Source organism: Pyrus communis, chromosome 3, assembly GCF_963583255.1.
Source record: "Pyrus communis chromosome 3, drPyrComm1.1, whole genome shotgun sequence".
Lineage (NCBI taxonomy): Eukaryota > Viridiplantae > Streptophyta > Magnoliopsida > Rosales > Rosaceae > Pyrus > Pyrus communis.
In genome coordinates this window covers 20,393,715-20,406,780 of record NC_084805.1, presented here as the reverse complement: position 1 = coordinate 20,406,780, position 13,066 = coordinate 20,393,715, and the positions used below count along the sequence as shown (strand labels likewise).

At 38.9% G+C, this 13,066-nt stretch overlaps 2 protein-coding genes across 5 annotated transcripts; one reads left to right on the top strand and one right to left on the bottom strand.

Moving 5' to 3' along the window:
- The first annotated feature begins 784 nt into the window (after positions 1-784).
- LOC137730247 (1-aminocyclopropane-1-carboxylate oxidase homolog 1-like) lies at positions 785-2,478 on the top strand. The gene is made up of 3 exons (XM_068469308.1): positions 785-1,477; positions 1,576-1,897; positions 2,151-2,478. The coding sequence occupies exons 1-3, from the start codon at positions 969-971 to the stop codon at positions 2,400-2,402; spliced, it is 1,083 nt and encodes a 360-aa protein (XP_068325409.1). The 5' UTR covers positions 785-968; the 3' UTR covers positions 2,403-2,478.
- Positions 2,479-5,352: 2,874 nt separating this feature from the next.
- On the bottom strand, positions 5,353-11,350 carry LOC137728667 (transcription factor bHLH155-like). 4 transcript variants are annotated; one of them, XM_068467395.1, is made up of 12 exons: positions 11,126-11,350; positions 9,999-10,474; positions 9,434-9,604; positions 9,105-9,189; positions 8,942-8,983; positions 8,347-8,406; positions 7,997-8,116; positions 6,611-7,807; positions 6,416-6,517; positions 6,128-6,268; positions 5,827-5,952; positions 5,353-5,649 (listed from the first exon to the last, which is right to left on the bottom strand). In XM_068467395.1, the coding sequence occupies exons 2-12, from the start codon at positions 10,091-10,093 to the stop codon at positions 5,521-5,523; spliced, it is 2,268 nt and encodes a 755-aa protein (XP_068323496.1). In that variant the 5' UTR covers positions 10,094-10,474; positions 11,126-11,350; the 3' UTR covers positions 5,353-5,520. The 4 variants fall into 4 exon arrangements, with proteins under 4 accessions (XP_068323496.1, XP_068323495.1, XP_068323494.1 ...); XM_068467394.1 differs by lacking the exon at positions 11,126-11,350 and adding an exon at positions 10,816-11,056 and having other exon boundaries at positions 9,999-10,724; XM_068467393.1 differs by lacking the exon at positions 11,126-11,350 and having other exon boundaries at positions 9,999-11,056.
- Between the last annotated feature and the right edge of the window lie 1,716 nt (positions 11,351-13,066).

Sequence of the window (13,066 nt, the reverse complement as noted above, 5' to 3'; positions counted from 1 at the left end):
GGTTGATATACACCAGTGACATGTAAGTGTGTCTCATACTTTCAAGGCAAAAGCAATAGACAGTAACAGCTGTGCACTTGCATATGCTCTCACACTTTCGACAATCGGATTAAGTTCTCTTGCTCTTCGTTAGGAACGTCGTTGACACCATTACTGACTTTACCGTCGGCTCATCCTTCAAAATAGCGTCTTTTCTTACCTTGGTTAGAATCCACCAAGTTAAAATATTCACACACAGCAAGAAAAAAGAATTGGAATCAAATTTGCATTTGACTCCAAGTTAAAAAAACGAAAGAAACTTTGCGTAAGGAATCAAATTTGCATTTCGACTTTTCACGTGGAATACATGCCACCTCATCTGATCTGAAACCCACTCCACTGAATAAATTGCTTTTTTTTTTTCTTTTTTTTTTTAAGTGCTGTTCCAGAAAAAGCCAAACGTGTGATGCCAAAACTTTCCTTTTCTGTGATACGGTCATGTATAAGACCAAAAACAACCAAGGAAAAAGACATTTTTCTCTTACTGCATTGTTAACGTCTCAAGATTGTGATATCACAAAAAAACCAAGGCTCAATATCTCACTTTCTTGGAGTTATTCTCTTTAGCAATCAAGATATATTCTGGTAGCATCATTTTTTTTATAAATATTTGTCATATATTTAAAAAGTGTACCCGTTTAATAGATATTTACAATTTAGAGAATCAGTGACGCTATCTGCCTATAAAAGCCTACCATGCATTGAAAAAGTGCATCCGTTCACTAGACACCAACCACTTAGTGAAATTGGTGACGAGAACATCTCTCATTTTCTTTGGCCTTTTCTTAAACCCAAAAACGATTTTAAAATTGGTAGGCATCTCTTTGCTTCTTTTTTTTTCTTTCAAATGGCCTCCTCATACATCTACTTTTAGTTACATCTTGCAGAGTGAGGAATACTTCAGTGACATCATTCCCTTCGCAGCGAAGATGGAAGACGAGTCCTCGTATTACGACAGAACCAAGGAAGTGAAGGTGTTCGATGAAACGAAAGCCGGAGTTAAAGGCCTTGTGGACTCAGGGATCACAAAAGTTCCCAAGTTCCTCATTCATCCACCACATAGCCTTTCAAATTCAAAAACAACAAATGTAAACTTTAAGGTTCCTGTCATAGACTTTGACGGCTTTGATCAAGATTTCCAGCGAGCACAGATTGTGAAGGAGATTTGTGAAGCATCCGAAACGTGGGGGTTCTTTCAAATGGTTAATCATGGAGTTCCAGAGAGAGTGATTGAGAATATGTTGGAAGGGATTCGAGGGTTTCATGAGCAGCCGAAGGAGGTGAAGATGGAGTGGTATTCTCGTGACTCGAAACATAGAGTGAGATACTACTGCAATGGAGATCTGTTGGTGTCGAAAACAGCGAATTGGAGAGACACGATAGGGTTTGATTTCCAGGACGGTCCATTGGACCCCGAGACATTTCCCTTCGTTTGCAGGTCCTTTTCTATACAAACTGTTCAAAGTACTAATACATTAACATGTCTAACAACATAACATACCGGATAATCTAACGAGAGACTGGTTTGATTCGCAGAGAGGCAGTGCAGGAGTACATTGAACACTTAAAGAACTTGAGGGAGATGCTATCAGGTTTGTTGTCCGAGGCCTTGGGGCTCAGCACTGACTACCTGGAAAACATAGAGTGCATGAAGACTGAAAATCTGGTGTGCCATTATTACCCGAGCTGTCCAGAACCGGAGCTGACCCTTGGCACAACCAAGCATTCGGATCCTTCCTCTTTAACTGTACTCTTGCAGGATGATCTCGGCGGCCTGCAAGTCCTCCATCAAGGTCACTGGGTTGATGTTCCTCCAACTACTGGAGCTCTTGTGGCGAATGTCGGTGATCTTATGCAAGTAAGCTTTTCATCCTAATTCCTCTAAAATAACACTTTTGCTGTCACACACCTCCTATGTCCGTCAAAGTAAGTCAAAATCATGTGACGAGAAAGACAGAAACACATGTTCTTGTTCATAATCCGAATTCCTCAAGAAAAAAACTTGTGTCACGATCTCATACACCTCCTATATATCTCCGTCTTTCTTGTGATCTTATCATCATTATGAACTTGCATGAGAACTCAGTTATCTTCATTCAAATTATGTGCAGCTTATCACCAATGACAAGTTCAGAAGCGTAGAGCATAGAGTACTGGCTAGAAGAGTGGGGCCCAGGATATCAGCTGCATGTTTTTTCTATCCAAGTGCTACGCAAAGATTCAAACCCTATGGCCCCATCAAGGAGTTTCTCTCGGACAACCTACCGATATACAGGGAAACACACTTTGCGGAGTATCTTGCTTATTACAGATCAAAGGGGTTAGATGGTAAATCTGCCCTTTCTCATTTTAAATTAGCTTAATTCAAATAGAGAACTGTTATTAGCATTCCAAAAATACACTCTATATATATTTTTTTAATCATAAATAGTTTGGAGTGCAAATTGATATTTTTATTCACTTTAGTCCCTATGATTACAGTTTTAAGGAGTTTATCTTTATGGGTTTTAGCATTTTTAGTGTGGTTGGTATTCCTCTTCACTTATAAGTGAGAGATCTTAGGTTCGATTTTCATCAAACTCCCCCTCCCCCCGGCACCCCGCGGCGCCCTCTCCTTAATGTAGATAATATCGTATGTTAAAAAAAAAAAAAAAAAAAAAAAAAAAAAAAAACTATATTTTTCATTATGTTGATTGACAGAAGAGTGAATCTTTAGTCAACCCCAATCTTAATATCTCTTTTTAGCAAATCAAATCCAAAATGACTCCCAATATAAGGAGAGATTGTTAGGCAGGGGCTTTCGTGTCACGTTATTTCTCCACCCAAAAAATGCGCAAAAGGAACTCCCGGCATTCAGGACTTACACGAACCATTCCTTGTTGATTTTTATCCTTGACCTTCTTCAATTCATTTGATCCTACGTCCGAAAATAAAAAAAAGTGTGTAAAAAGTAAAAAATGGTGTGTGGATATCACACCTCAACAGAAGAGAGGTAAAATAACAAATGGCACCTTCACTTCGCACACTACAAATAGAGAGGGGGGGTCCGGAATTGCTCCATGGCCTTGTCTATCTTGTTCTTTACAATTAAAGGGGGTGTTCAAACCAAAAAGAAAGTAAATGAACACCGTAAATTCCAATCGAAAGTTACCGACGACTCAATAATTTACCAATAACCTACAGAAGCATTCCGAGAGCGCGACAAGGCTATAGCTGTTGCGTAAGATTCTTGAGCTCCAATATCTGAATAAGGGACCACAAAATATTCATTCTGTGCATGCCTCTGTTGTTTTGCCCCTGCGGTAATTCGAAATTATTTAGTTCATGACAGTAAACACCAGACACTGGCTAGCATACTTGCTTGTTTTTATAGATAAATCGAAAAGCCAGTCCATTTCATATGTGTCAAGTGTCGTTTCGAATGGATCTTACCTCAAACCACAAAACATATCCATGTCTTTATTCCTACTTGAAATCTGAAAAGCTTTTCCATGGTAGAGGTGCACGAAAGAGTAACTGTTCATTGATACTACGTAAATTTCTTTGGGCTGATTGAATTGGATATTGAATGCCTTTTGGCCAAAAGTTGATGAAAATTCTGAATCATTGAAATGACATTGTGCCACGATACTAAACTACATTCAAATGAACAGAGAAAAACACAATGGTATGGAATCATCCACGCAAGCAAAGTCCTAAAAGAGACACAATCAAAACCGCAACAATACTGTTTTTTTCGTTAAAAAATCAAAATTTTATAATTTCAGAGATAAAATCTCTTGTTAGGCAATCAAACCAAGAGATTAGGAAATCCTACGAGAACAAAAAAATTGTGAACATTTAACGAGGAAAATCTCAATCCCGAGTGCCAACTAAAACAGGTGGCATTTGCGGAAATTCCCACATATATGTCAATTATAATAACCCTAGGCACAAAGTAGAAGATCAATAAAGCAGAATAGCGAGCGAAATATACAAGAGAGATGACAACCATTTCGAGCATAAAACAACATTTGATGACTAAGTGTGAGCAACAACCATAAAAGACATACACACACAGACGTTTATTCTTGAATCTTGAGTTATCACGTGATCCAACTTCCAACTACCCAATGGACACAGCCCCTACAAGACTCCCTACCAGAACACAACTTACAACTTACCAGGGGTATTGCATGCTGTAATAGTTTTAATCCATATCACAGCACGGCCGCGGGTACATTTCTAGCAGTTCATCAGGACATGCGGACCAATCTCTCTAGCATGCACTATAGATGGTTGAATCATTGAAGTGCATTACGAAGTGAACTCTACAAAATGTGTGTAAAAATGTATGTCAAAAAATGTGTGCCCCAATTAAGTTAGGAGATAGCCCATATTGATTTGCAGCGCAAAATGCTTGAGCATAACTATGGGTATATTGGTCACGTGAAAATCATGTGGATGTGAGAGCTTTGTCATTGTAACCGCAAAATGAAGATTTTGGAAAGGATGAGTGAATAGCTAGGGTTTGGTGGAGCACTATATAAGGAAAAGCATTGGCAAAGGATAAGGCTCCAATAACTTCAATCAAATATTAAAGATTCTTCGTCTCTTCCATGATGGAGAGTTATCTGTTACGTTTACGCAAGTTCATGGGTGATAAAACAAAATTGAATGTTTGCAGGATCGTCTCATTTTGTTACGTCTACACAAGTTCATGGGTGACGAAACAAAAATGAATGCTTGCAGCATCGTCTGATTTTTTTGAACTTTGAAGAGGTTCTATGAGTTGTATGAGGAGTATCCTCTTTATCACCACCATCCTGCAAACATTCATCAAACTTAACACAGTTGCTCCGTGTTTGCCAACCATATAGCCGTTCCGTATGTGCATGCCAACCATACAGCGGCCATAGTACTCTGAAAACCCAATGTACTGCCCCAAAAACCATTTCCTGCCACCCAAGGTCACCAGTAGCTTATAAGGACGCCTATGGGGGTTGGACCGGGTTGTTTAGGGCTCGTTTCATGTGGAATGGAGCTAGTAGTAGTGAACGAAATCTATAATCTGGGCTTGCAAGTTTAGATCATTTTAGTTTAACTCGGTTAATCCACTCTATTAGATTGGAAGTTGCTATTGACGTTCCAAAAAACAAAAAAAATATTTTACAAAATTCCTGACTTTTTGGAGTTGTAATAACAATTGCCAAAAATCGAATCCAAAAGTAGAAATGAATGTATTCATCTTTAAATTCAAAGTGGTACAAGTGACACAGCAGTTGCAACAGAAGAGAGGGAAAATAATAAATGGCACCTTCACACGCTACAAAGTAAAGGAGGGAAATTGCTCCCAGGGCTATTCACTCTTGTTCTTTTCAATTAAAAGGTGTGTTCAAACAAAATGAAGAGAAGCAAACCGTAAATTCCAATCGGAAATCACAAATAACTCACAATAATTTACAAAATAACCTACAGAGACACTCCACGAGCGAGACAAGGTTACAGCTGTTGCGTAGGATTCTTGGGCTGTAATATCTGAACAAGAGACCATAAGATATCCATTCTGTGTATGCTTCTGTTGTTTTGCCCCTGGAGTAATTTGGAATTCAAAATTAGGTCATGAGTCTCCTGACAAAAAACACCAGACGCAAGCAGACTAGCTCTTAAATTCTACGCTCAACATGCAGGTCCCACAGGGATGGATACTAGCAAGTTTAGCAAATGCTTGTTTTCATAGATAAGTCAATAAGGAAATCCATTTTAGAAATGTCAAACATTTTAAGCGTTATTCCATACGGATCTTACCTCAACCACAAAATATATCCATGTCTTGTCACCACGGGCTTCCGTCACACCTTTTAAGATTGTCAGACCTGAGCACCTGATAGCCTCAGCGATCTCTAGAAAATGACTGCATTCTTCACACATCAGCTGCATGGGGAAGAATTCTTTTAGTACTGAGAATTCGGTAAAGACAAACAAAATCATATCGGAAAATGATACAAATCAATAAGCTTCATCATCAGACTGAACTAGACACGATCAAGCACATCTCCGAAGTTCATGTATAATAAGGACAGAAACACTCGCTAAGAAGTATTTATACCTCTACAACCATCTGTCCATTCTTGTTGAGATTCTCCACTATTATTGAACAAACTTTCAGATTGCCACCCACCTCCACTGCCCAGCTTGATCCACGTTCATAATTGGAGGATCCTAGCATGCTTGCTTCCTTCGGACACAACTGTGAATTAAGCATTATGATTAAGTAGATAATAAACTATCTCAATAAACATTATATATTCTTGGTGATGCTTGGTAAACTAAAAATGAAGGTTGAAATTTGACAAATAATCCCAGGCCATAATATACTTACAACCAAAACATTTACCTTTGCATCAGCACATTTATTTAGTTTGTCAGCATGCTTAGTGACGCTTTGTAGAAAGAGCATGTGCTTGATTGTGCGCTCCAGCAGTGAATCAATACTGCACTGTACAGTTAACATGAAACTTTTAGCACATATAGAATGAATAACAAACTTCTTTTACAAGGCCCAAAACTAGAAAACAGTTTGGAAAGCCACCTTTGCTCCAGTAGGTATTAGCTCCCGCAGTTCCTTAATACGATCTTGGATCAATTGCCGGTCTCTTGGCCTAGGTCTAGAACTTTCACCAGGTCTTGCCCTCTTCTTGCTATTTTTGGACAGTCCAGAAGACCTCTCCGGCTGCTCACTACAAGCACTAGGACAAGGTGATGAAAACCATTTTGGAGATATCACCCCGCAAACCCCTGATGAGCTCAAGCATTGCTGCATGTCCTCTCCAGTAAGAGAAGGCTGATCAATAGAAAAATTTTCAGAATCAATTGTATGGGTAATACGGCCAGAAGGCTCTGGATATTTTTCAGTTGTCAAAAGGGACTGCATTGATTTACAGAATGATTTTTCATTTTTAACAAGACTGCCACTTTGGCAAACATTAGCCACTACTGCTTCAAGAAGATGCTCTTGACAAGAATCGGATGTCAACTGGCTAGTGTTCATCCCCTCAGGTATCTCAGGAGTAATTCTATCTCCATTCTTCCCCGCTACCCAATCAAAATAGTTACCCTGATTCAGAAAAGCTGGTCCAAGTGCTTCATGCAGCTCACAGCCAGCAGGGAAGGCCATTGATGTACTAGATGTGTCCATGTGACCTGATTCAGTTTGAAACTCCAGGTTTTCCAGGCCCTTCTGAAACTTAACAACTGAGGGTTCACTTACATGCAATACCTCATTCTGGTGAAGATCTACCCTGGCCGCATTAATCCTTTCATGTGCAGTAGAGTCGAGAAATGTTGTAGTTAAGTCTGCAAAATCACATAAATTTACAATGTCTTTAACAGGATCATGTGATAATGGATGGGCATAGATCATCGAGGCCATTCCAGTATCTTTGCAGCCACTACTCTCCCCTTTACACTTCCTGCTATCAAGTAATTCTACACCTACTAGTTTGCGATGCTCCATACTGAGAGCGCTTGATTTTGACTGAGGCAGTTTGCCAATCTCAACACACCTGAAGTTGGATGACTCAAGTCCTCCATGCTTATTAAACAGTTCAACTTCCTCTTTCAGACAATTTTCGGTCAGTGAAGAAATGTAAGAACTATCATTATCTTTCCCAATATGTGGGAAAATGGACGACCAAATATCGGAGCTTTCTCTGTTTGTGGCTGTATCTAAATTATTTACGCAATCAGGAAGAACCCCTGAAGCCAAACGTTCCAGAGATATATTTGTCTGAGGCAAAAAAGAAAAAAAAGAATACCAGGTATCAGTGACCTTATCTATCTGTTTCACAAGAAAATTTAAAAATAAAGTGCTTCACTTATATACACATATAAACCACAGGTCGCCACATGCGCACAGAGACACAGAGAGAGAGAGAGAGAGAGAGAGAGAGAGAGAGAGAGAGAGAGAGAGAGTTACCGAGCATACTGAACTGTATATGCTATATTGCTTTGGATTAGGGATATGGTCTATTGGGAAATCTTGAAGAGTCTTAAAAGCATCTGTGATTTGAGATATCAGCTTCACATTTTCAGCTACCTGAACCTCTCAAACAAAGGTAAGGGAAAATGAGTATACATTTGAAATATATATAACTTGAAAGCATAAATCCCGTATTTGTATAGTCACCACAGAATTAAATAACAGAGTTGCATGGACTAGAATCGTAACATCTTCATAGCTATAACACTCAACAGAATCAAGAAATAAGCACATGCTATCCCGTGGACTAGAACGGCTAAGTTATTCACCAAAATTAAAGAACTTACTTTATTCAAAGAACCAAGCTGTATAACTCCATGCGGAACAACAGCCACAACAACAATGGTCTACAGGAAATTGTAAATAGTTTAAATTAGCATGACATCCAAAATATCTTAGAAATCATAATCATATTAAAGTATAATGCTTATATAAGAGAAAAAAAACTTGTTAGTGAGAGTGTCAAAAACCCAAACAAACTTGCATTCACATCTAACCAGCCATCAGCTACCGGTCCTGTACAGTTATGGAAATTTAAATTCCATTTCTTACCTAACCCAAAAAAAAAAAAAACAAAAAAAACCTTTTGCTTGAGGACTAGCAAAAAGTAAGTTTGGCGCAAAATGTACTACTTATGAATATTATCATTCTGGTCAATGGACGGAGAAAAATGTTTCTATGAGAGTAAACAGATACCTATGTCAAACTAATAAGCAAATAAAACATATTGCAGGCAATGACATAATTTCCACATTTTCTCTTATTATGAATAGGCCCTGAAGAAATAACATTAATTAACAAGTGTAGTATCTCATCAGTTATCACAACTTCAAACAAAATCAAACAGAGAGATGAGAGAGAGACGGACAGAGAACGGCATACCCTTATGCCAGCTGAAAATTGACTTTGCCACCCATCACAGTACTGAAAACACCCAAAACATAAAATTGATAACAATAAATGGCTGCAACGATGAATCGATAACACCTTTCAAAGTAAAACTATGCTAATCAGTACTATTACTGCAAAGTATTAAACCATTTACCTGCAATGGTGAACAGTTATTCTTAACAAGATCATCAGCATAAATCCATTGATGCTCCCCAGTAACCGCCACCTGTCCAACAATCCTGAAGGTAAAGAATAAAGGAAAGAATTAATGCAAACTAAAAAGTTTTTATTCTTTTCCTTTTGTTTTTTCCATGCTCCCAGGCTATCAGCTACCATAATTAGATAGATGTTAACAGGAAAGACAAAAGGTGAGACTAAATAAGTTTTACAAAAATACTGGCAACAGTTATTGAATTTACAGTTCTTCAACCAAAACTCTGAGAATAAGCATTATGATAACTAGAAAGTGACAAGAGTAATTACCCTTCCCCCAGATTATATACGTGGCACGACATTTTTGCCACAGCTAGCCCGAGGGGATCGTGTGAATAATGGCTATCATGCAATTTATCCAGAGTCTTACTGAAGCACCTAATCTCGGAAGAATCATGTTGCTCACAGTTGTCAAAGTAAGCATCCTCACAAGTCAGCACCCTGCATAATGCAGCACACCCCATGTCAAAATATTACGAGGGATGCACAACTGCGTGTATAATTCATTAAAAGGGAAATTTTCTCAGTACCCACAATTCTAATTCGATTATTACATGCCGAAATGAATAGCGAGATTCGTACTCTTCTATACTGAAGACCAGATATGAGAGAAAATAATGACTTGGGTACTACTTCTCCTCCAACATTACTTTCTTTCACTACTATTTTTTGTTTTCGCCTTTCGGGTTGAGATAAATTCACTTACTCTCAACCAAAAAGAACAGAGGCAAAAGGGGTTTAATTCAAGAACCATATAACACATACTAACACACACAAACAATTACACGTGAAATAAAAGTACATCAGTAACAGGAAAACAAGTACAAAAACTCACATTCGAGCTCGGTGCTTGAGTTTCCAGGAAACGGCGTAGTTCCACTCCGTATTGAAGCAGAGGCTTCTCAGAATATTGTGCAAGTCAGTCCCCATCTCCTCCCCCAAAGCTTTATTTTTGTTTTCCTAATCACCCTCTAAACAACAAACACCCAAACAAACAAATCCCCAACCCAAAATTTCAATTGTGGCGCCTAACTTGGTGCTCTAACTTCCCCTATACGACCCTCTACCCGCCTGCTTCCTCCGTAAGCCCGCTCGCCGCTTTAACGGAGGTCCTACCGCCGCTAACAGCAACCGATCCGGTCCCATCCCCCTAACTCTTTAACCGTAACCTCCGCGCTCCGCGGCCAATACACCACGCTTTCCTCAATTCCCCTTACAGACTCGCAATCCCAAACCCTATAACTACAGAGTCAGAGGTATCGTTGCAGTCTCTGCAATCAGCCATGAACTTGTACGGAAACATCGAAAGTGCTACAAAATAAAATCGAACAAAAAAAATTAGAGAAATTGAAAACTCCCCCCGCAGCTTCCTGACGAAACTTTTAACTCGAAACGCGATCGATTTGAACCCTAGCGTATATCCGACGACATGGATCTCTCACAGCAACAACAAAAAAGGTGCGAAATTTTGAAAATATAATTTCTGGGAATTGTTCGGATGAACTGTTCGGATTTGTTCACACAGAAAGTTTCAGATGAAGATCTGAGAGTTCAGCAGCAGCTCGCTGAAAAGAGAAGGAATTGTTCGGATGAACCGTTCGGATTTGTACACAGAAAGTTTCAGATGAAGATCTCTGAGAGTTCAGCAGCACCTCGCTGAAAAAAGAGAGAGAGAGAGAGAGAGAGAGAGAGAGAGAGATAGGAGTAGCTCCGAAAGCAGGAAGCTTTAGCTGCGAAATGTATCAAGTGTAGCAAATTTCAAAGCTTTGAGCTGAATTGGCAGCCATTTTTAACGACAATGCAGCTTTTTCGCTTTTTCTAGAGAGTGAAAAAGTAGAGAGAGAGAGAGAGAGAGAGAGAGAGAGGGGGAAGCTTCAATGGCTTTCTTTTCTTTCAGAGAGACAATGAGAAAAGAAGGCACTTTTGGTGTGAATTGCGACTTGTTTAATATAAGGTGTTTACCTTCGCACGCTGTTCATTTTAGCTTTTCTTCCCTAAACGTGCACCGTCGTTTGTATATAGTGCGCCGGATTATCTACAGCACGCATCCCTGGGTGCTCACTGACCGGTCGCCACTAAAAACCCTTTCGTGTTCCTACTCTGCGCATCCTGCGCACTTTAGCACGTACCACTTTTGCGTTTTGAGAGTGAAAAGATGGGAAATGTTAAGAGAAAATAGTGGCTCAAGGCCTAGGAAGGAGAGAAGAGTGCTGAGGAATTGGGGAGTTTATTTATATATATTGAGATCAAATTAAATCTTCAAATTTGGGGGCTATGAGTACACTTTCTAGGTAGTGTCCTTTGATGGCAAACAACATGATGTCCATGTGAGGAAATTGATCCTTATCTTGCCCTCAATTATCAAGGGTACAATCCCCACCTCTTTCCCAAACCAAACAACAAAATCCAATGCACTTATCCCTCTCTCCCTACTCATTTTTCACAATGATTTTATTGCCCCAAAGTTGGGACATATTACACCGCCCTCATTTTCCAATGTTCCCTTTCTTACATGAGAGATGTTGACTCTCATAAATGGGACTCTCCGGACTCTCTCTAACATCTCATGTTTTTGGCACAATTCCCGTATCATTATTATAAAATATTATGCCAAAAACATAAGGTGGTGGAGAGTCTATAAAGAGTCTCCTCAGCATTTCTCTTCTTACATTTACTAGTTTAGCAGTCAAAGTTGCTTCGTAATACTTTTTTTCGATCAATCAGAGATTCCAATTCGATATTCTTTCTAACTTTTTGAGAAAAGTCAATAAGCTTACAGTTTGCTAGTATTCATCTTCATTTGTAAGTTGAATGTTTTAAGTTCTACTTACATAAATCACGCCTTCAGTATTTAATTATGGTTATCCTACCGTTTGGCTGCATGACTTAGCCATAAATTGCACCCATAAAATTGTTAATAAAAAGTTATGTGAAAAATATAGCGACCGAATGTGTTTTAGCATGCCCAACCTTAGCACACGATAAGTTGGGCGATAACTTAGGGCCTAACAAACCAAGTGACTCAATGACTTAATCCTTTTGCTTTTAAAGATATTCAATTTTAGACATTAGCATATGCTTAAAAGTAGTTGAACTATTTCCTATATTGCCAATTGGTTTTATAGTGGAACTTCAACTTTTATCATGGTATCAGAGCAGGTTGTCCTATGTGAAGCCCAACAACCACCACTCGTGCTCCTTGTCACTCGATCTACGTTATTTATGTGTTAGGTTTGAATATTCGCCATACATGAGAGTGCATGTTGAGGGTGAAACCCACATCGAGAAAAATGACGGACCTTGCATATGCATATAAGTAGTTAGGCTCCTCCATATATTGCCAATTGATTTTATAGTGGAACTTTAACTTCCTTCAAATTCATTTGAGAAGTCTAATTTATTAATTTTTTACAATACAATATTTCTTATATACCAAGATATATTTACACTAAGGGCACGTTTGGTGAGCCGAACGAGATGGGATTTCATATTTTGGACTAGTTAGGTTAAGATTGGATTCGGTGGGTTGGACTTTTCTTCTGTTGTTTGGTGTAGACAAACTCAACTTGTTAGGATTGGATTGAAAACAATCTTAACCACCACTGACCTAGCAAACCAATGATCCACCTGACTTAATCACCTACAATCCACGATGTTGTCACGACCCATTACCCACGACTAGACCTGTAAACAAGTTGAGTTAATCAGATTTGGGTTGAGGTTCAATCCAACCCGTTAAGCTAACAGGTCATCCAAACCCAACCCTTTAAGCTAACGGGTCATCTAAACCCAACTTGTTAATCTAATAGATCACCCGTTAACATTTTTTTTTTGTGCATTCCAATACAATTACACATATTAACTACAAGGATGTATAAAAGGGTGCTGACTTGGATATCTAGT

Excerpts from the sequence above, each read along its gene's own strand:
- LOC137730247 (XM_068469308.1), top strand. The coding sequence starts at position 969 with ATGGAAGACGAGTCCTCGTATTACGACAGAACCAAGGAAGTGAAGGTG. Across the intron at positions 1,478-1,575 it reads ACATTTCCCTTCGTTTGCAG|AGAGGCAGTGCAGGAGTACA; the intron begins GTCCTTTTCTAT and ends TTTGATTCGCAG. Across the intron at positions 1,898-2,150 it reads ATGTCGGTGATCTTATGCAA|CTTATCACCAATGACAAGTT; the intron begins GTAAGCTTTTCA and ends AATTATGTGCAG.
- LOC137728667 (XM_068467395.1), bottom strand. The coding sequence starts at position 10,093 with ATGGGGACTGACTTGCACAATATTCTGAGAAGCCTCTGCTTCAATACG. Across the intron at positions 9,190-9,433 it reads GTATATAATCTGGGGGAAGG|GATTGTTGGACAGGTGGCGG; the intron begins GTAATTACTCTT and ends CTTTACCTTCAG. Across the intron at positions 6,269-6,415 it reads ATAAATGTGCTGATGCAAAG|TTGTGTCCGAAGGAAGCAAG; the intron begins GTAAATGTTTTG and ends CTTAATTCACAG.